Source organism: Sabethes cyaneus, chromosome 2 (genome assembly GCF_943734655.1).
Source record: "Sabethes cyaneus chromosome 2, idSabCyanKW18_F2, whole genome shotgun sequence".
Lineage (NCBI taxonomy): Eukaryota > Metazoa > Arthropoda > Insecta > Diptera > Culicidae > Sabethes > Sabethes cyaneus.
In genome coordinates this window covers 166,487,715-166,509,717 of record NC_071354.1, presented here as the reverse complement: position 1 = coordinate 166,509,717, position 22,003 = coordinate 166,487,715, and the positions used below count along the sequence as shown (strand labels likewise).

Below are 22,003 nucleotides of genomic sequence, written 5' to 3'. Positions count from 1 at the left end.
CGATTGAGGATGATGGACACGCTGTGGATCCACCAACTTTGGACGAAGCTAGAAAAACAGCGAGCGCTGAAAAATAGCAAAGTAGCTGGAAAGGACGGCATCCCCGCCGAACTTTTGAAAATCACGAGCGAACGCGAAAGGGCAATACAGCGCAGTCCATCAGGTTATACTAAAGGCACAGACAAACAGGCATAACTCTTGGAAGAAAAATCAACAAAAATTATCACATTTAGCCTGAACACTAGCACCATCTATGATCGACATTCCCAAATATCAAATAGCAACAGGAGTATCCCTCGAAATAACAAGTATTTTTTATGGGGAATTTCCCTTCTTTCATCAAAAAGCGCCACTTTGACCAAAACGGAGACATTCCCAACGAAGCCCAATTTGAAATGACGGTTTAATCGGTACGAAGAATGGAAAACGAGTGTTATGTCTGTTTGTCTGTGCTAAAGGTATATACTGAGGAGCAACTACCTACGGACTAGTTGGAAAGTTTCATATGCCCTATGTACAAAAACGGTCATCCCGCATCCTGTTTCTGCGACTGAGGTCGTTACAGGTAACCTGTGTTGGCGAATACCAGTGCGGTTTTCGAGAAGGACGTTCCATGACTGACCAAAAGTTCACCTTGCAACAAATCCTTGATAAATTCCGGGAATTAAACTTGCTGACTCACCATTTGTTTATAGACTTCAAGGCGCCGTACGGTTCAGATAAATGCCCAGCTAGCATTTTTATATGTATATAAAAGTTAAAACTCAGCATTACGTACATATATACATGCTAATAAATCGTATTTGAAGCGCAAAATTGGCATATTCGTGATATTTTGGAGGCGATATACGTGATGAGGAATAAACATACGCATTTCACCGATATAAAAAATTATATACGACAATATCCGATTAAACCCGATCCGCTCTGTACTGCTATACGATTTTGTGCTGAATATCGTATGAATGTCAGCAATTATCGTTATATACGACTGAAAATCAACTTGGGAGGACTTTATTAAGCTTTAGTTACGATTCCGAATTTGTTAAGAGTTATTTACGATAATTTTTGGTTATAGATATACGATTTGCTGCTAGCCTCCCAGTTGGCCTCGAGGTAAGACGCTGGTCTAACAAGCCAGTCGTCGTATGTTCGAATCTCGGCTAAGAGAGGCTGTTAGAATCAATAGGATCGGTAGCACTGACCCCGCACTGTCCTGTGTTTCTAACAGCTGGTTGCGAAGTCAATCGTATAAAAACAGAAGGTTAAATTTCGATAACGGAATTGGCACCCCCAGGCTTGGTGCTAGCTGGGTGAAATCAGCTGTGGCAGATTATGCTTGAACATGGTTTTCCAACAAAACTGACTAGGCTGATACGTGCTACCCTTGATGGTTCCAAATCAAGCGTCAGGAAGCGAGTGAGCATTGGACTCGTTGTTAGATGGTTTGAAGCAAGATGACGTACTATCGAATTTGCTGTTCAACAATGCGTTGGAAGGCGCTATTCGAAAGGCAGGCGTGCTAAAAGCGGGTCCATCATCACGAAATGATCCTAGGGTTTACGGACGACATTGATATAATCGGTGGTAACCGTCTGTGGAAGAAGTGTACACACATCTTAAGGAGGAAGCTGCGAGGATTGCGCTTATCATAAATTCTACCAAAACAAAGTATATGGTGGCTGGTAGAGAACATGGTAGCTCCTCGGGTACTGCGGTGGTGACAAATGGTGATACTTTTGAAGTGATCGACAAACTAGTTTACCTTGGTACGTTAGGGACATGTGATAAGGATGTGAGCCGTGAAGTAAAAAGGCGGATAGTGGCTGCCAACACGGCCTTCTACGGATTACGTAGCCAGCTGAGGTCCCGTAGCCAGTAACTCTGTTCAAAACTCGCGCTCTATAAGACACTAACTCTCCTGATGTTACTCTACGGCCACGAAGCATGGACGTTGAAAGAGAGCACTTTTGAGCGCAAGATCCTGCGATCACTTCTTGGCAACATATTAGATGAAGGTGTGTGGCACAGGCGCATGAATCATGAAATATACCAAGTAGGTATACAAAGATGCGACTAAAACACAAGCAAGGATGCCGGATGAGAGACCAGCGAAAACAATATTCAGTAGAGAACCCGACAGACGCCGCCGACTTCGAGGCAGACCCGTACCCGTTAGATGAGCGCTGTTGACGTGGATGATAGAGTAGCGGGTATTAGGGGCGGCTGGAGAGCGGCAGCCCAAAACCGAGAAATGTGGAGACGGTTTCTGAATTCAGCATAACTTCGATAAGCGGGTTGTTGCCGAAGAAGTAAAGTAAGATATAACCTCGCAGCGTTAGCCACCGAAGTCGATATACTCACCCAACGTATAAATGTCTTCCATAATCTGAAGGTATCAAAGGTTAGTGACTTACTATCAGTCTTGGCATATCACTGAGCTGCAACACCAATATGTAAGTGTATTTCTTACACTGCGGAGATCGATACAGTCGCACCGGCGCGCAAAAAACGAACGCTTGCTTAAAGGGATTAGCAAACAAAGTGTATAGCTGTGTATGCGTGAAACAACAGCGGTGCAATTTAGAATCACACACCCAACAAATACGCCACTCAAGAGCCCGTATGTTCTCTCACCACAAATCGCACTGGCGTGCACTACTCTGCAGAGCTTTCACTGGCGCTTCGTTTTCGATGCAGCGGAGCATTCACATTCTGTCTCTGCAGAAAAAAATCAGGTTGTCTGTATGGTGTGCGGTCAATTTGACCGCAAAATTCAAATTGCCATATCTCAGTTAAAACTTACAAAGGTATTTTAATAGACTGTTTGCATATTTTTTGTACCCAGGAGCCACGACCGCGATAACGATTTCTTTATAAACAATTAATTAAGGACGATAAAAAACTTACAACCCGTTAATATTTTGCTAGATTTTTATTCTAATTCAGGGCGTGAATCAAATTGTATCGTCGATAGAAGCATGACGTTATGCTGATTTTTGTAAGTTTAAAGTTTTCTCGCGCGCCTATAAAATACAGTGGAATTTCGATTTTGGCACGGACCGATTTTGGCAACAAAAGTATTCGTTTTTGGCAACAAGACGTATTTCGCTTCCAAAGATATGCTTAAATATCAATCAATTTCCGCATGCATGTTCAAAATGACCCACAATGATGACATCAGTAAATGCATGAAAAAACAATTGTAGTTGTGGAATGTTTTGAAAGGTAATATTCTTATGGACGTAGGACTACGTCTTACCGCAGGGTGTCAAAAACTTGCTTGCGTCGGCTTGATAGCTTTCGTCGGATTTTTTTAGTATAAAATGGTTGCAATCGTAAAAAATCATTTATGTATTAACTAGTTTTGACCCACTTTTATTAAATTTTTCAATAGGTTTGCACTTCCAAAAAGATGCTGAAATATTTATCAGTTTTCGCATACATGTTCGAAATAACGAAAAAATGATGCCCTAAGTATATTCTTGAAAACATTTTGTGGTTATAGAGTGTCTCAAATAATATTTTTATTGCCGTAGGACTACGTCTTACTCTTAGCTCTCGAATAGTTACAATCGTAGAAAAATCGTTGATTATTCATATTTAGTCAATTTCTAACGCATTTATATTCAATTTTTTCATATCAAAAATGGATGTCAACTTTGGCATAGGCATAGGTGACACGCATTTGTTGTCAAATTCTAAATCCCACTGTATTGTCGTACAAAGTTATTGAATATGTACGGAGCCCACCAAAAGGCGGTGGGGAACACCAGATAGAGAGTTAAAGAAACACGAAGACTCTGATTTAATCCATCTAATGTAAGAATTTTTATTATGCCACGAATTTCATAAATAATAGTTATAGAAATAGTTTCAATTTAAATCTTATAATTAAATAAGAACAACTCACAAATCATTCAATCTTCTACGCATACTTGATATGATGATATATAGGTACAAGTCGTACAAGAATGACAACAAGCCAGTCGTCGTTTTTTCGAACCATAGCTAGAGGAGACTGTTACAAAGTAATTTTTGGAGCTTTGAGATCTCGTAGTCTCAACACTAAGCCCAATGGAATCGGTATGGTATCTCGATCAATTGAATTATTGTTTGTAGGGTGCTAAAATGATTCAAGTTTGAATAAAAATTTCTGTACTAACTTCTGAACGAAACTTGTCGTTCGAAAGGCATGTAATAACCTATAATAACCAGAAAGCTAAGCCATCTGTAAAAAAAGATTTGGCACTCTTAAAATAATCAATTTTTTTTAATTAAAAAAAACTATACTTTTAGATAACTATTAATAATAAAAACTTGAGTCATTTTTATTCACAGAATTGTTATAAAATCCCATGCATTAATATGCATTTGATTTAATTTTGCAGTACTTTCAGTTGCAGTTGGCAGTACTTTCTTTCCAAAATATCATAAAAGTATTTTTATTACATTTAAGGAATAACTTGCACCGATACTTACATAACTGATATTTTTAACAGTTATAACAGTGTATAGTGAAATAAATTACAAATTGCATAAACTGTTAGTTAGGACTCGGTTATTCGGGTGAAAAAAAAATTTAAATGGGTTTTTTGAAATGTGTTTACGTTCAGAACGTGACTAACATTATAAAAAAAAATTCATCCGAATAATCGAGTCCGTCCCGTAATAATCAAATTAAAGTAATGAAATAAATGATGCAACAATTATTTCTAACTTTGAGAACTATAACTGAGATATTCGTTTGTATATTTTTCTCAGCTGAAACATTGGAATGATTTGCTTGTACAGTGGACTCTCGGAAAAGTTAACTCTCTAAAAAGTTAATTGTTCAGAAAAGTTAAGCGAATATTAGCTCGCATGCAACACTCTAAACAGTTAATTTTTGGCTTAACTTTTCTGAGAGTTTGAATTTATTGGTTGTCTAAAGCGTTTATTCATACAGGAATGTTACGGGCACATAGTTGCTTCGGGATTTTTGATAACATATTGGAAAAGCGCAAACTCAAATTGAATTTTAAATGCAAAATAAATGAACAGCAGGGAACAAAAAATAAGAGCAAACATTGGCAAAACGTTGTCGTAGACTACAAAAAATCAAAAGTAAACTAGTATAACCGACGATTTTAAATTTACTGAAAGGAACTAAGTATTATTTCATAATATCTTGCTCTCTTTACATTACAACTTTCAGATACTTAAAAATGTGTATCCGAGAATATATTTTTCGCTTTTGTATTTATCATTTTCAAAGACTCTTAGTTGTGGACTACTCAGAAAAGTTAATATTTCGGAAAAGTTAATCGACCCATTCCCCAATCGATTGACTTTTCTGAGAGTCCACTGTATAACCTTTATGCATGCATTGTTAAATTTGATGTGTAGGCTATTCATTTTATAAATCCATAGTTTGTTTCAAATTTGGCTTTCTGCGTATTTAAAATTGTCAAATGTTGCTACAAAACACGACTAATTACTAAATGCATCAATAAGGTATATCATTCAACAACGCTTAGAGGACTATCAAATTGCAGTTTTTGCTTGCTTGCTTATTTCGCAGAAGTGCTCACTGCGGTGCGATCACAGCAGAGTTATTCTCTCTCGTTATTCCGCACACTGGTGATTCAAAGCAAGGGTGTGTGTTGAAAGTAGGCAATCCAAACTTCAGTGCACATGCGGGACGTTAGACAGTGGTGTATACGCCATCGCACGCTCTGCTGTCGCTAGGAATGGACGTGTGTGGTGATTTTTGCGCGCGCCTCTTGCATACACTGAGGGGAATGCCAAGACTGCTTACTATGATAAAAATCGAAAAATCTAACTCTTTCGTGTTTGGCGATAGACATATAGTTTCTTCAGCAAAGTTCTATAGAAAATGTAAAAGCAAGCAACTTTGTTGAAGAAATAAAATTTCTATCTCCACCGGGTACAGAGTTGCAGAGCATTCTCATTAGATGTTTTTTTGAAATGAAGTTTTTATACTTAACTTTTGTTAGTTGCCTTTTACAAGAATGCATCGTTCTAAGTAATTATTGAAAAAGTCAAGAATCATGTTTTCGTAGAAAACAGCAAATCTCTAGAACCTTTCCCCACAAAGTTATCGCATATTTAAGCTTAATTCAGAACAAACAATTTTTTAGATATTTATGTAAACAATAAAATCACTTGTTTTTGTTGTTTTTATCCACTGGTTACACCATAAAAGCACGAAAAAACAATTGATTTCATTTTGCAAGTATAAAAACTACAGAGCTTCTCTCTTGATATGTATAGGAACGAGGAGGAGAATTTGGTCACACACGAGCGCGAGGTGGTCGACAAATGGTAGCAGTTCTTCGAGCAGCATCTCAATAGCGATATAAGAAAAGGAGACGGAACGAAAGTTAACCTAGAAGTGTGTATACGATTCAATATGTATACGATAACAGTATATACCGGCTCCAGATCCAGAAAAGATCTGGCGAGAAATCGGGCAGCTGAAGAATAACAAAGTCGCCGAAAAGGATCGACTCCCGGCAGAACTCTATCAAAATGGCAAAGGACCACTAGCAACGTCACCTTACTGGATAATTTCATGGATTTGGAAGAAGGAGGAGAAACTACCGGAGTAATGGATGAAATGGATGGTTTGTCCTAAAAAGGGCGATCGACACGATTGCTGTAATTACCGCGCCTTCACAGTGATCAATGCCACCTACAAGGTGCTCTCCCTGTTCTTGTTACATCATCTAAACCTAACAGCAAGATAATACGTAGGGCAGTATCAGGCAGACTTTATAGGGGCCCATGCTACTACGGATCAAATTTTCACTCTCCGATAAGTTCTCCAGAAATGACCAGAATACAACTTGCCCGCGCCTTAATTTTTTGTGGATTTCAAGGCAGCATGCGATACACTTGAGCGCGAACAGCTATGACCGATAATGCAAGAGAACGGATTTTCTGACAAACTGACGCAGCTGAACAAAGCTACGCTGGAGAGAGTGATTGGCTACGCGCGTATTTCGGAGGCACTCTCGAGTCCCTTCGAATCGCGTAGAGGATAGCGGTAAGGAACTAGACTCTCCTGTAGGTTATTCAACATCGCTACAGAAGGTGTGATCCGACAAGATGGCATCGAAACAAGATAAACGATCTTCAGCAAAAGTACCCAACTCCCAGCCTTCGCAGACGACCTTGATATTATACTAGAAATCTTGGAACGGCAGAGGCGATCTACGCTTGACTGAAAACGGGGGCTAGGAGGATTGGATTACAAATCAGTTCATCTAAAACCAAATATATGGTAGGGAGAGGCTCCAGAGAAAACAACGCCGTGCATCTCCCCCTGAATTGGAAGTGGTTGATGAGTTCATATATTTAGAATCTCTGGTCACCGCCGACAATAATACGAGTAAGGAAATTCAACGGCACATTCAAGGTAGAAGTCGGGCCTACTTTTCCCTTCGCAAGATGCTTCGATCATAGCGCATATGCCGCCGTACAAAGCTGAGGATGTGCACGCTAATCAAACCGGTAATCCTGTACGGTCTAGAGACGGTAACTTTGCTTACGGAACATATACGTGCACTTGCCGTATCTTGCCGTACACTTAGTGAGAGTTGGTAGACCACGGTGGGCCAATCACGTCACAAGTATGCCGGTCGTCTATGCAGCGAAATCTGTTCTATTCAAGAACCTCGCGGATGCCAGGAATAGAGGGCTCTAACGTGATAGGTGGCTCGATCATGTTGAAACCGACATGCGTGTGTCTAGAAGCTCAACAAATTAGCGACAAGCAGCCCAGGACCGAGTACAGTGAAGAGGAATTCTTGAAACGCCAAGAGCCAATCCGGCTCTATGCTGATAGAAGTAAGTAAATGAACTTCATCCCAATATTTTTCATGAAATTTCCATTAAAATACCTTTCATTTGCTACCAAAGTCATTCAAAACGCTTCAGTGCTTCAAAAGTTATAAATTTTCAAGAGATGATTTAAAGAAAACATGAGAAAAATGATGGTAGTTGGTACCTCCCTGATTTAAAAGGGGCACTCTCAGAATAAAAAAAATATGCGTCTAAAAATTTTCGGAAAATCAGTAAACAAGTGTTGAACAAGATTTCCATTTTCCATTTTCAGGCTAACTTTAGTTTATCAAACTGCTGATAATCACTTCAAATCAGATCCACTGAACGAGCAGTAACATTAAGACAACTAACAATGCAAGAAAGTAAAAGTTAATCTATAAAAAATGAATTTAGAAACTGAAGAAGCCATAACTAGTATCAATAAATCAAAAATCAGAAATCAGAAACCAGAAATCAGAAATCTACTAGTATAGCTGATACAGACCAGTTGTGTTAACTGATATATGACTAATTTTAGTCACAAAAAATTTACTGCAATGTGAAGTACTTGGGAGATAAATAAGTAAAATAAATATAAGTAGAATTGAAATCTATTACGAGTTTATTATTATTGATAGTCATCCCAATCGTACACCTCAACATATGTAAGAATGTGGACGTCCTAAGCCTACAATTCTAGGGGTATCCTAAACAGAAGCAAACAGAGACTAGAAACCGTCGAAAGTAATTTACAAAACATTTCAAGCCAATCGCAGTAATAAAATGCTTAATTCAATATAATCTATTCGAACATTTTGGCTCTTATCTGCTAGTTTCTAGGAAGCTGATACCATATCTCAAGCAGCAGGAGGAGGAGAAGGAGGAAAAAGGAACTGGCTTCTGCGGCCAAACGGTCGTGGTCGTGGTCGTAAACGAATTTATCTTTAGTCAGTTTATCACTCATCATTTCGCCCCGCACAGCCGTTATCGCTTGGGGAATGCAAAACGCGTAGTACCTATACGTACCTGGCCGGGGTCGTTGTTTGCACAGTTGTTTCAAGTTCGTTTAGTCAATTTACACCCAAAGGTGATTCTCTAGCCACTGGTCTGAGCGGCTGACTGTCTCATTGCTCGGGGCATTCGACTGCAGTGACCGTCGCCGTCGTCGACGGCCGGCGATGCATTCGCCGTAGCGTCGTTATCGCTATATAGCGAGAATAGAACCGTTCTCACTTTCATAGTTGCGCCTCCCGATTTCGATTTCTATGTTGCGGTTCTTCTTGTTGTTGCTGCTGTTGTTGTTTGTTGCTCCAACGGCAAGGCTCCCCCTCGTCTAATCATGTCCTTTCCACACTGTTGTCCAGTAAAAAACTGGTCGTTTGGGGGAATAAAAACGAGTTTTAGCTCATTTCGCAGTTGCTTTTGCCCCTGCCTTTGGCTCGTATTTGCGTCGGAGCAAAAGCAAAAGATAGCCCCGGCAGACACCTCCGCGAAAGGAAGAAGTTTTGTTTTGCACAGAACGGAATTTAATTTTGATTTGCGCGCTACGGCTATAGCCAGCACAGGGGTGACTTTCAAAGTTGAAAGATCTTCTGTTTTGTGTTACTGGTATTGGGAAAACCAGGTAAAAATTTGTGTACCATTTTCCTTGTCTTCCACTGATGCAAATTAATTTTAAAATGTATCTTTCCAATCGTGACCATAATTTCTTTGTCAACTCCGTCATTGATTCTATTTAAAACTATTTAAATATATATATTTTAGATAATGCACATAACATCGATTAAGACACTTGACATCTGCGTTTCGTTAAATATTTTTGCTGACATTTTTCTCTGTTTGTTTGGTTCAAAAAATTTAGTTTTACCGCAATTATAGTGTTCAATGGTAGTATTGATGTAGTAGAAGTTGCACGATGGGAATGCCATGCTACTCGCAAGCACCATTAATTTGGTCCTTTGTGCAATTTTAATGGTTTGGTCAATCACAGAGTGCAACTACGGACAGTCTACCTAGGCCAAGCTGAGCTAATTATAGTGTTTAATAAATAATTATTTCTGACACTTAGACGGGCACAGCAGATCAAAGTGTTGAAACGAAATAAAAATTAAACGTTCTTTTTTGTGTAAAACTGAAATGACGAACTCCTTCTTATAACCTAAATTTAGTTTCTGTATGAAACTCCATGTAGTGTAGTTTTTTACTTGTGACTTTGCCTTTCAATAAATACTAATTCATTTTTTATTTTGCTGATTTCGAAATTTGACACGAAAATAAATACAAACACTAAGAATTAAGCTGATCGAACAAAACGAATTGTTTTGAGAAGAATAAAGGGATTTGATAAAGTTCTTTGTCGAAAAGGGACTATAATAACTAGTAATGATTTACTGGTCTGGTAAAAACCATTCTTACAAGATGGCGACCATAATCAAAGAGCGCGCAATGCTCGGATACGAAATGTGAAGACAGTATAGTGCGAAAAAAAACATTCTTTAATCGCGAGTGCAAGTGATAAAATGTAAAGTCAAAAATTACCGTGCAGTGTGAATCCTTATAACTACACCAAACCGAGCTACATCAGTTACAGTGGCCAAAAACAAAATGAACAACGAAGAAACAGTACAGGGCAAACCAAATAAACAATCAGAACAATAAGAAGTAGACTGGAAAACTGTAAAGTGCGTAGTGTCTGAATACCTGACGCTTTCCGAAAGAGTTTAGAAAATGTACAATCTCAATGTACAATCAATTCAGTCTGAAGAAACCCACATGTCGATGCTATCTGATAACAGCATAAATCTAAACATTATAGTAATCGTGACGTTTGCACCTGTGTAAGAAATCACCTAAAAGCTGAAGCACTTAAAGTAGCAAGATCTCTAGCAAACCTGAAGCATGTAACCCTCGTCCATATGAGAAACAACAAGAAAAGGACTTGACAAGTGAAGAAAAAACTCAACACGATGACCTGAAAAAAATAATGATTCAATGTGAAATTCGTCGATTGGAATCCTGCAGCCTGTCACGGTCGCCATGTTGTAAGATTGGTTTTTGCCAGAGCCGTAAATGATTACTAATTTTTAGAGTTTTTTCTTTGAATTCTCGTTGAAATTATTGAAATATTTCAATAGCTTCCACCACTACTGGTACTACTATAACTTCTGGAGCATCTACCTTAGCTGTTGAATCTTGGCATCCAAAATTCTATTCAAATTCTTCTTGTCAGTCGTCATCGCGAACGTTGACTCGGACCACTACCTAGTGATGATTAAGATGCATTCAAGACTCTCCGTTGTGAACAACATTCGGTACCGACGCCAGCCTCGGTTAGATCTCGCGCGGCTGAAGCAGCTAGACGTCGCCGCAAACTACGCGCATTCACTCGAAGTTACGCTACCGGAAGAGGACGAAGCCCCTCTCGAGAACTATTGCAACACTATCAAAACAGTCATCAGCAGTGTAGCGGAGAGCTCGATCGGGCATGTGGCCCGGAATCGGCGGAACGATTGGTTTGACGATGAATGTAGGAGGGTGATGGATGAGGAGAACGCTGCGCGGGCGGCTAAAATGCGCAGTGCCACACGACAGAACGTGAAAAGACACAAACAAAAGAAGATGCAGCGAAACCAAATCTTTCGGGAGAAAAAGCGCTTCCTGGAAGAGCAGGAATATGCAGAGTTGGAGCAGCTGCATCGTTCTCAGGAAACGCGAAAGTTCTACCAGAAACTGAACGGATCCTGCAAAGGCTTTGTGCCGCGAGCCGAAATGTGTCGGGATAAGACTGGCAGTATTCTGACGGACGATCGTGAGGTGACCGATAGGTGGAAGCAGCACTTCGACAGCACTTCAGGTGAATGGAGCCCAGGCGGAGAACCATGGCGGCGGGGAAAGCGATTTCGACGGTGCAATAAACGGGGAAGAAGTGCCAGCCCCAACGAAAGGCGAAGTTAAGGAGGCCATCGTGCAGCTAAAGAACAACAAGTCAGTTGGAAAAGATGGCATCGGAGTGGAACTTATTAAAATGGGACCAGAAAAGCTGGCCGTTTGTCTACACCGACTAATTGTTAGAATTTGGGATTCGAAACAGCTACCGGAGGAGTGGAAAGATGGGGTTATCTGCCCAATCTATAAAAAGGGCGACAAGTTGGACTGTGAGAACTATCGAGCGATGCCGCCTATACAGTGCTGTCCCAAATCCTTTTCCGCCGACTATCACCAATTGCGAACAGGTTTGTGAGAACTTATCAAGCCGGCTTCGTCGAAGGTCGATCTACAACGGATCAAATATTTACACTGCGGCAAATCCTTCAAAAGGGTCGTGAATACAGAGTTCCCTCGCATCATTTATTCGTTGACTTCAAAGCCGCATATGATACCATCGACCGGAAAGAGCTATGGAAAATCATGGACGTGAACAGCTTTCCCAGGAAGCTCATCAAACTGATTAAATCTACGATGGATGGTACACAGTGCTGTGTTCGGATTTCGGGTGGATTGTCAAGTTCATTCACAGAGGGCTTCGTCAAGGTGATGGTCTTTCATGCCTACTGTTCAACATAGCGCTACAAGGTGTTATGAACCGAGCGGATATCAACACGTGGGGCACGATATTCAACAAATCTAGTCAATTCGTCTGCTTTGCCGATGACATGGATATTATCGGCAGAACATCTGTAGCGGTGACTGAACAGTACACCAGACTAAAGCGCGAAGCAGAAAAGATTGGGTTAAAGGTAAATACGTCTAAAACATAGTACATGCTGGCCAGCAGAACCGAGGCCGAACGACATCGCTTTGGCAGTAGTATATTGATCGACGGTTATGAGTTTGAGGTAGTCGATGAATTTGTCTACCTTGGCTCATTGGTAACGGCGGACAATGATACCAGTCGTGAGAGTCGGAGGCGTATTATCAGCGGAAGTCGTGCTTACTATGGGCTCCACAAGCAATTACGGTCGAGCAGACTAAGTCCCCGTACAAAGTGCACCCTGTACAAAACGCTTATTAGACCGGTTGTTCTCTACGGGCATGAAATATGGACAATGCTCGAGGAGGACCTGCGAGTGCTCGGAGTTTTGGAACGACGAGTGCTAAAAACGATCTTCGGCGGTGTACAAGAGAACGGAGTATGGAGGCGGAGGATGAACCATGAACTCGCACAGCTTTATGGCGAACCCAGTATCCAGAAGGTGGCTAAAGCTGGACGGATACGATGGGCAGGACATGTTGCAAGAATGCCGGACAACTACTCTGCAAATATGGTGTTCGCTTCAAATCCGGTCGGAACAAGACGACCAGGAGCGCAGCGAGCAAGATGGTTAGACCAGGTGGAGCGAGATCTGGCGGAGAGTACTCGGTGTCCGAGGAATTGGAGAGCGATAGCCCTCAACCGAGTTACATGGAGAAACTTTGTTCAACAAGCTTTATCTTAGGACGGCAAGCCACCTAAGTAAGTAAGTAAGTAAATAAGTAAGTAAGTCAGTCGTCAGCTATAAATAAGCATTGTCAGCACTACACCGAGATTTAAACAACTATAGAGTAATCACACGTTATTGAGTAATCACGTTATTGAGAAGAAAATATTTAAAATGAGCCAAACAAAATGATAATAATACACCTGTGTCACCTGAATAACACAAGAAGGCCAGATCATGGATTTAATTGTATTTAAAGCTAACGCCGAATTTTTGGTGACCTTTTAGCGTTTAAAGGCATAAAAAACATGGCGTAAGTATCTATTGTTACTTTTTAGCAGCGCAGAAATAGGAACAAACTTGCGCTAAGTTAGGAACATGCACAATAAAATGCGTAAAATTAGATACCGTGGATATGTGTTAGCCTCCCAGTTGGCTTCGAGGTATTACGCTGGCCTAATAAGCCAGTCGTCGTATGTTCGAATCTCGGCTGGGAGAGGATGTTAGAGTCAATAGGATCATAGCAACTGGCCCTGCAATTGTCCTGTACTCTAACAGCTGGCTGCGAAGTCTGTCGTATAAAAACAGAAGGTCAAGTTTCGATAACGGAATGTTGCATCTAGGCTTTGGATATGTGTACAAAGCGAAAAATAAACTCAGTTGTTGGTTGACTTTCCATACCCATACTTTTTACCAGATACAGTGGGATTTCGAATTTGGCACGGTTCGATTTTGGCAACAAAAGTATCCGTTTTTGGCAACACAAAATATTTCATTGCCAAAAATATGCTCAAATATCTGTCAGTTTCCGCATACATGCATTAAATGACGAAAAAATTATGCCTTAAGTGTGTTTATGAAAAAATGTTTGCGGTTATAGAATGTTTCGATCAATAATATTTTTATTGCCGTACGACTACGTGTTACCACAGATTACCAAAAACTTATTTGCACCGGACGGATAGTTCTTGGCGGACTTTTAAAACGTAAAATTGTTGAAATCGTTGATTAATAATATCTGGTTAATTTCTAACGCATTTGCATTCAATTTGTTCATATCAAAAAAGGGTCTCGATTTTGGCACGGTTTCGATTTTGGCAATATAGGTGACACGCATTTGTTGCCAAATTAAATACTGTGCCAATTCAAATACTGTAGGCCGTAGCTCTACACGTTGCTGCTATCAATGCTGTTAATACAAATCTAGAATACTTATTATAGCGGGAGAATCATAAAAATGCCTTAACTGCGCAAAATATGCACCATTCACGGTATATGTCAAAAACTATTATATTTAATTTTTTTTTACCTCGATTTCAGATTCAGCTTACCAGCATGCTGACGATCTAAAATTAACAGCGTTAACAGCGTACCGTTAACGTTGTTAATTTTAGATCGTCAGCATGCTGGTAAACTTAGAGAGAAGCAGGAGTTAAGTTGTTGCAGAAGTTGTAGCTGAGCCATTTAGTGACTTTGTGAAGTGAAGTGAGTGAAAAACTTTTTTCTTTCTTTTCGTCACGCAACTGATAACAAAGGTAAGATAAGAAGGGATAAGAGAAACAGAGAGAGAGAGATAGTGAGAGAAAAAATAGAGAGAAAAACAGAGAGATAGATTGAGAGAGAAACAGAGAGGTAGAAAAAAACAGATTGTAGACAGATAGGGAGGTGTGGAGATAGAGAGAGCCCGGGAGAGAGAAGCAGAAAGTGAGATGGAGAGAGAGGGAGCACGTGAGAGAGAGGCAGTACTATAGATAGAGGAAACACTAGGGAGAGCGATAAAAGTACCGCCATCCGGGGTGAGATTGTGCCACGGGGGTGAGATTGGGCCAAAAACCAAAAATGTTTATTTGCGAAAATTTATTATATCTATAGAAACTGGTGACCTAAATTCAAAATGATGATGAACATAACATATTTATTCATAACTTAGAATGGAACACATATAATATTAGCAAACTATTTAGCCTAAACAGGGTTACAAAGTTCGAGATCAAAAATACTCGGAAATAAGGCTTGTAAAAAATGTCCCCCATTAACCAAACCAAACAAGAAATCGCATCAACTTGCTATTTTGAAGGTATATAAACTAATCATTTACAATGTATTGAAAGATTATTATACGTTGGATAAATTTTGATTACGGAAATAATATTTGTCGAAACTTTGTACTTTTAGAGCTTCACGGGGGTGAGATTGTGCCAAGTCATAATGATCGATCCAATTTGTGGATTTCACATACACAACAAAAATACGTCAGTATACACCAGTACACTCACATTCTTTACTATTGAGCACACTATTTTGACAGTTTAGATTGCATCATCCATTTTGGAGCATAGGTCTGCTAAATAATTTAAACTAATTTTTACCTTTGCTCTGGAAATTTCAGATGCTTTGAATAAACACTCTAATATAAGACGAATATATTATACCGTGTATAAACTGTCAGTTTTAAGGACGGGGGAGGGGGGTGGGATGGGCTACATGTTCTGCGGCCGCGGGTTCTCGAACGAAGTAATGGTTACTTTTGTTAAATGATCAAATAGGTATGCCCCCTTAGGATACCATCCTTCATACATCTCCGCCTTGTTAACCCTAAAAACGCTACTGGCTATATAAAGGCTGTCCATTGACTACGAACTCATTTTTAGTTATTTCAGACCTCCCCGGGTTATTTTCCTTCATACTTTTTGTATGATGCCTTGTTTTTGGTCGACCCCCTGCCCCCGATAGTCCACTCAGTGCATGGACGGCCCCATATGAACTACTTTATACTGATATTTATGTGTATTGTTGATGAACATGCTAACATTCACTGTTTAGGTTTTTAGCTTAACTTTAAGTTTTTGGCACAATGTCACCCCCTAGAAGGGGTGAGATTGTGCCAAAGTTCATGCACTTCTAGTAAAATTAGGTTTCATTGTAACTAAATCATCTCTACGGTAGTTGTTAATTGAACAATTTAGAGCATATTGACAGGTTTGAAATCAACTTAGTTCCTAATTTGTGTGTATACTGAGCTAAAGAACAAAAACATATGCTTTTTGGCACAATCTCGCCCCGGACGACGGTATTTATTGGCAAACGAGAATTTAAATCCGAAGTACTTGGATACCTGATATTTTAAAACAATAAACACTAAAAATAGGGTATATTACCACAAAAATCTACAGATCTGGCATGGCTGTTGCCGAAAAGGGGCCAATTTGATAATACAGTCTCCGCAACGAAGACAAGCATCAACTACATCTTTACTGCCCAAATCTCATTCTACTGATTCTACATTAGACACATTCCAGCGTTACGGGACACAATCAGCACACATTGTTACTGTGTGAATCGCATCCTGTTTCACCAATTTTTTGGCAAATACTTTATTAAGTAGTTGCTTAAAGAGTACTTTATCTTCTACTAAAATACCAGGGATTTGATGAAACAGGAACCGATCTACATCGTAGGGATAATGTCCCGTAACGCTGGAATGTGTCATTAGTGTTCGATATCGGAACGAAAATTGAAGTTCTGGTTCCGATCCGATCCGGTCCGGTTAAAAATCGGCACTAACTTTTTTAGTCCGATCTCATTCCGGTCCGATTTAGCTCTGTTCCCTTTTTGTACGGTTCCGGAACCGGAATAGAGCGAAATCGGGCTGGGATTAGATCGGACTAAATTTTCTTTTTACTGGACCGGACCGGACCGGAACCCGGACTTCATTTTTCGTTCCGATGTCGAACACTATTCTACATACAAACTACATGCACGGGGAGAAATAAAATATCCAAAATGATTTTGCACATTGACTAGGGATTTCAGGTTTCTAGCTTAGGTTTTATGAAAATACGCCACGAATAACAATCATGATATCACGACTTTATGATTTCCATGATTTTATTCATGGTATCAGAATCGGATTTTTTTTCCGTGTACACCAGAATCTATAGGGAATCGTTCAAAACGGTATGACCGGCTGCAAGATCCTGTAGACAAATAAAAACCGTAGGCAATATTGACGCGAAAGTATAATGCAATTATCAGTTTATGTCGAAACCATGACAAGGTCCAAATGCATAAACGTAACTGTTTCTTTATTCTCACTTGTTGTTTGGTTGCTCAGTAAATTCAATAGTAACCTGCGTATTTTCATCTCTGAAAGAGGGCTGATACAAGTTTATCCTCTCACATAGTGAGAGTAGTATTAATTCATATTCAAATAGTCACGAAAATTAAAAAAATAAACAAATCAATATCGCGTCTCCCGTAGAGTAGACAACACCTTAGGCAGCCTACGCTTACGAACAGCACTAAATGCATACACAGTAATTTCCTTTCTCTTTTATTCAGCTGTTATTCGAGGTAGGATGATCCATCTATTTTCGACACTTCATTAGCGTAGTTTCGTGTATATTAGCATGGCTCCAAATCAGTAATTTGTTGATTTTAAAAATAAGCCAAACAAAATTCTTGATTGAAAGACTAATTGAACATTTTTTGTTAGTATTCAAAAAAGACTGTGTTAAATTCGAGCAAATTCACTATTTTAAAACGAGTTTGACTCTTGTTAAAGCAACAGAAGAAATTTACTTGGACATAAATCTAATCGATGCATAAAGCATTTACACAGCAGTTCGTAATTCATTTGCCCATCGAAGTGTACACAATTCCTAATAAATTGTGACTTTCGTTTCTAGGAATCATCTCAAATTTACGACGTGAGATGATTATTAACAACGACAATCTACAGTAGCGTTTTAACGATACTTAATTAAACTAAAAAATAAATAGAAATTACGTCAGCTTCAGTCAACATCGAACACATTAATTCCAGGTTGCAACCCATTTCGAATATTTCCCCACCTTTTTGAATAAACCCATTAATTTTAGCATATAAATATTACCAAGGTCAAACAAAAAAATGTTACATCTTCACTAGTGGACGACAACCCTGGCGATTATTTTTTTTACGACCACAGACCATTAAACTGGTTCTGGATCCCAATTCTTAAATCGTCTTCTCGTATTCTCTGTTTCCGCCCAATCCGCCTGTCTGCCTACCACAGCCGCCTGCCAACCTTTGGCACGGCAAACCACGTGCGCCTTTATAATGAGGTACCCCTTTTGCAGCTGCCCGTCCAGTATCCAATTTCGCGAGCAAAAGGAACAAGATTCTTTTCGCTGCATGTAGCAGTGCTAACACACATTTCCATTTGTGGTTTTTTGGGTTGAATGCATTTGTAAATCATTACACGTTAGTGGCTTGTAACGCTAAAGCGTCAAATGAAAGCTCAGAATGATAGTAAATTAGTTCGCTAGTTGTTCAGTATCTGGTTTCAAAACGTTATTATGCAACAAAAACGTGGAGAATGCTACCATGCAGCAGCATCGTTCCAAAGTCCAGTAACGGGGTATCGAAAGGGTCCTGAATATGCAACCAAGCGCGACGTAGGGTTTCGGTTGAAGATTTTGCGCGAATAAAAGGTTATTCACCCGTGCATCGCAGGCTACGCAGCCCGGCAGAAGTTATTGGATCGCGAGGCTCACGATTTTATGCTCCGTACAGTTTGAATCCGCAGCATGTGGACAAAGAACAACATTCCTCCCGCCCCGAGCAGTTCACCAGCAGTAGCCTCCTCTCACCATCGACCCGGTTGCCCTGAAGCTCAGTTCAAACCGTACCAAGAGACCAGGCTTAGGTGGTGCAGAGGCGACGGCCAAAATTTGCATGCATAACTTTGATTCTCACCTTGAAAACAGAGCTTCGTGCTCCGCGACGAACGTCGGTTGGGTTGGTTACTTCGGAACGGAGCTGAGTGTGCTAATTTATGTCTCGGATTCGTTTCAGTCGCGCTGCTCCTCTACACACAGAGCATTTAATTCGAACTGCGTCCAGAACTGGATTTCTCGCACTGGCTTTGCAAGAGTCACAAGATTACACTTAAGGAATTTTTATCCCTTATTTTCGGAACGACCAGAGGAAAACACACTTCAATTCCAGACTACAGGATCAACACTTAAAACTTAACACAAACGGTATTTAAAAACGACACTGCTGCTAAGAAAGGAGGAATAGAGAGAAATAATATCACTGGTAATCCATGACCGAAAAATATTCAAATAATTCAAGAAAATTGTAGAATTTTCGCGCTTTTCACCGCACTTGATCGCTGCCCGACATCGATAAAGGAACGGCGAAAAAAGTCGAATATATTTGCTAATTTTTATTTTTAGCAAACCGAAAACCACGAAACCTGAGCTAAGCTCCGTGCTTGTCCGCTTGTTCCTGTGCGCTCGGTTTCGCGGCTGCGTGACGTAACTTTGCGCGCTTCACTTTGCGATCACTCGGCACGGTCACAAACACGTTACAAAGTGACTTTTTGCTGCTCTGTTTGCCCGAACGCTCACGGCCAACGGTCGAACTAACTAACTAACCAACTAAGTCGTCGTCGTCGTTCACCGGCGAAGAGTCAGAATAAGCCACACACTACTAGAACAAGAAGAAAGGACTGACTCAACAAACCTCGAACGAAATAATTTCGGTGTTCAATTTGGATTTTCCACGACCAGCTCGCTAGACTGTCAAACTTCGAATGTCGCCTCGGGTATGCGCGCGATTCGCGGGTACCGCGAGAATTCGGTCGCTTCTCGGTCGAGTTTTCCCGCCCGCCGGATTTCCCCTTGCGCGCGTTCCACAAGTGGGTGTCCTGAGTTTTCCACGAGCTGTGATACCGCTCGGGTTCTGAGGAGGTGTGACTGTGTGCGAGTACGAATGTGTGTGAGTATGTTTAGTGAATCATTTTCACCACGCGGCACCACTGACTGTGTGAATTCAACTAGTGGTGGAAATTGTAACTATGCCAGATCAGTCAGCGCACAGCGGTGAGGTTTGTGGCGGAAAAATAAGCGGGAGTACCAGCTCACGCGCGCGCTTCAGTTTTCATGGCTAATAATGTGTGTAGATAAAGCCGTGGTGTCAACCGTTGCGAGCACGGTGGACTAGTCATTTGGGTTTGTTCAAATAATTTTCTCTAAAATAGGAGAAGTTTTTCAGACTAGTGATTGTGATTTTTCTTTCCCCTAAGTAACAAGTGAATAATTGTAGTCTTGCAAAATCTTTAAATATTTATTATATACAGCATATTCTAAGTCGCATAACTTGGCATCAGATGTTTCTAGTATTAGATCAGAAGGTTTCTGTTCAGAGGTATTTGTTCACATTACTATAACTGTAGCCACCTAAATGGCCACCTCCTAGTCCGCCCAGTACTCCACCACCAAGCATTCCTAGTATTCCCCCTTGCCCGACATTTTTCACGTTAGCTGTAAATCCGTTCGTATCATCGGCATAATACTGAACGATGCGTTTGGTTCCATCGGCTTCATCGAGAGTGTATTCTCCCTTGACAACATCTCCATCGCGTACCTCCCACTGACCTTTGTTATCTCCGGTAAGGTAGTCTTTTACTCCATATTCGTAGTTGTACCTCGGATATGAGTAGTAATCCTGCCAATTAGGAACAAATATTCACACACCGATCCCAAGTACGAATTCCATCTGAACTTACCAAGCCGCCATCGTAGGCTCCAGAGATGCCAATATCATATCCCAAAGCAGGACCATATACCGAGCTTCCGGGGCCGTAGCCGCCAATGACAGCTCCACCGAGTCCGTTTCCGATCCACCGACCACCAAGCCCAAGACCACCATAAACAGGACCAATTCCTCTAACCAAGCCGCCACCGTAACCACCAATCAAACCAGCACCGATGCCGTTGTAATTGGAAGCCAAAGCAACACCCAGCAGGGCAAGGGTCACTACCGAAAACTTAATCATTTTTGCACTTTTGTCTTCCGATTGACTGTGGTACCCTGAGTTCCAGATAGAATCGTAACCAAAATGCTTCTGTGGTCTGTTCTGTTCAAAATTTCGTATTTAAGGTAAAAATTCGAACAATTTTCCCTTGCATTTGACAAGGTCTTCAGAACGGAACACTTCAACTGAGTTGAAAATTTCATCACCCTTGTAAAGATTGCCTATGCAATCCCTTAGCTATAGTTCAAATGCCGATAATTCTTTTGATTAATTCAACACATTTTACACCCAAAGCTATGTATCACTTGTACCGGCCCGTCCGGCAAACAAGCAGCGAGATTGTTTCATTTGCAGACCAAATCTAATCGCTATTTGTTTGCGAAATCAACGAGGTAATTAAACATTGACGTAAAATGCGATGCACTTTTTTAATGTTAAGCGTTTACAATGCACGAAGATGTTAGCGTACAATTTATTACCAATTGCATTGAAAGGCTAGCACATTCAAACGCTTCACCAATTGGTAGTTATTATAAACTTTAACACTTTTTGTTAGACAGTGACCAGCTAAGGAAAAAGGCTTCAGCAACGCAGCTAACTGGTTGTACGCGACTTCCAATTCCGCTATTTTTAATAATTTTAACTTTTTGCTGATAATAAACTTCGAACTGCTCTTATATATTTTATGCGTACTTTTAGCAGATGGGCAAGATTTAGTCTAGTACTGTTTCGTAGACTGCAACGACTGCAAGAGAAAGTGAAATTACTTTAACAACAGTGATGTTTTTTGGGACTCGTGTTCTGTATGATGCAATCTTTATTTCAGAAAGCTAATGCCAGTGCCGAACGACTACCAGCTGAACAAAACATGTGTGGTGGTCTTAATAAGGGCCCGTTCTACTACGGATCAAATCATTACTCTCCGACAAATCCTCCAGACACGTCGGG

At 40.4% G+C, this 22,003-nt stretch overlaps 2 protein-coding genes across 2 annotated transcripts in view; both read right to left on the bottom strand.

Annotated features, from left to right (window-relative positions):
• Window positions 1-22,003, bottom strand: part of LOC128738194 (PDZ and LIM domain protein Zasp) — a 195,230-nt gene that overhangs the window by 165,839 nt on the left and 7,388 nt on the right. The gene's annotated exons all lie outside the window — the stretch shown is intronic.
• Window positions 20,440-21,076, bottom strand: LOC128736304 (adult-specific cuticular protein ACP-20-like). Its single transcript, XM_053830780.1, has 2 exons — window positions 20,855-21,076; window positions 20,440-20,745 (listed from the first exon to the last, which is right to left on the bottom strand). Exons 1-2 carry the CDS (start codon window positions 21,074-21,076, stop codon window positions 20,440-20,442), a joined length of 528 nt encoding a protein of 175 aa, XP_053686755.1.

What these genes read in the sequence shown, in the direction of transcription:
- LOC128736304 (XM_053830780.1), bottom strand. Translation starts at nt 21,076, where the DNA reads ATGATTAAGTTTTCGGTAGTGACCCTTGCCCTGCTGGGTGTTGCTTTG. An exon ending in GAAGCTCGGTATATGGTCCT is followed by an intron (nt 20,746 to 20,854) that starts GCTTTGGGATAT and finishes CCTAATTGGCAG; the next exon opens with GATTACTACTCATATCCGAG.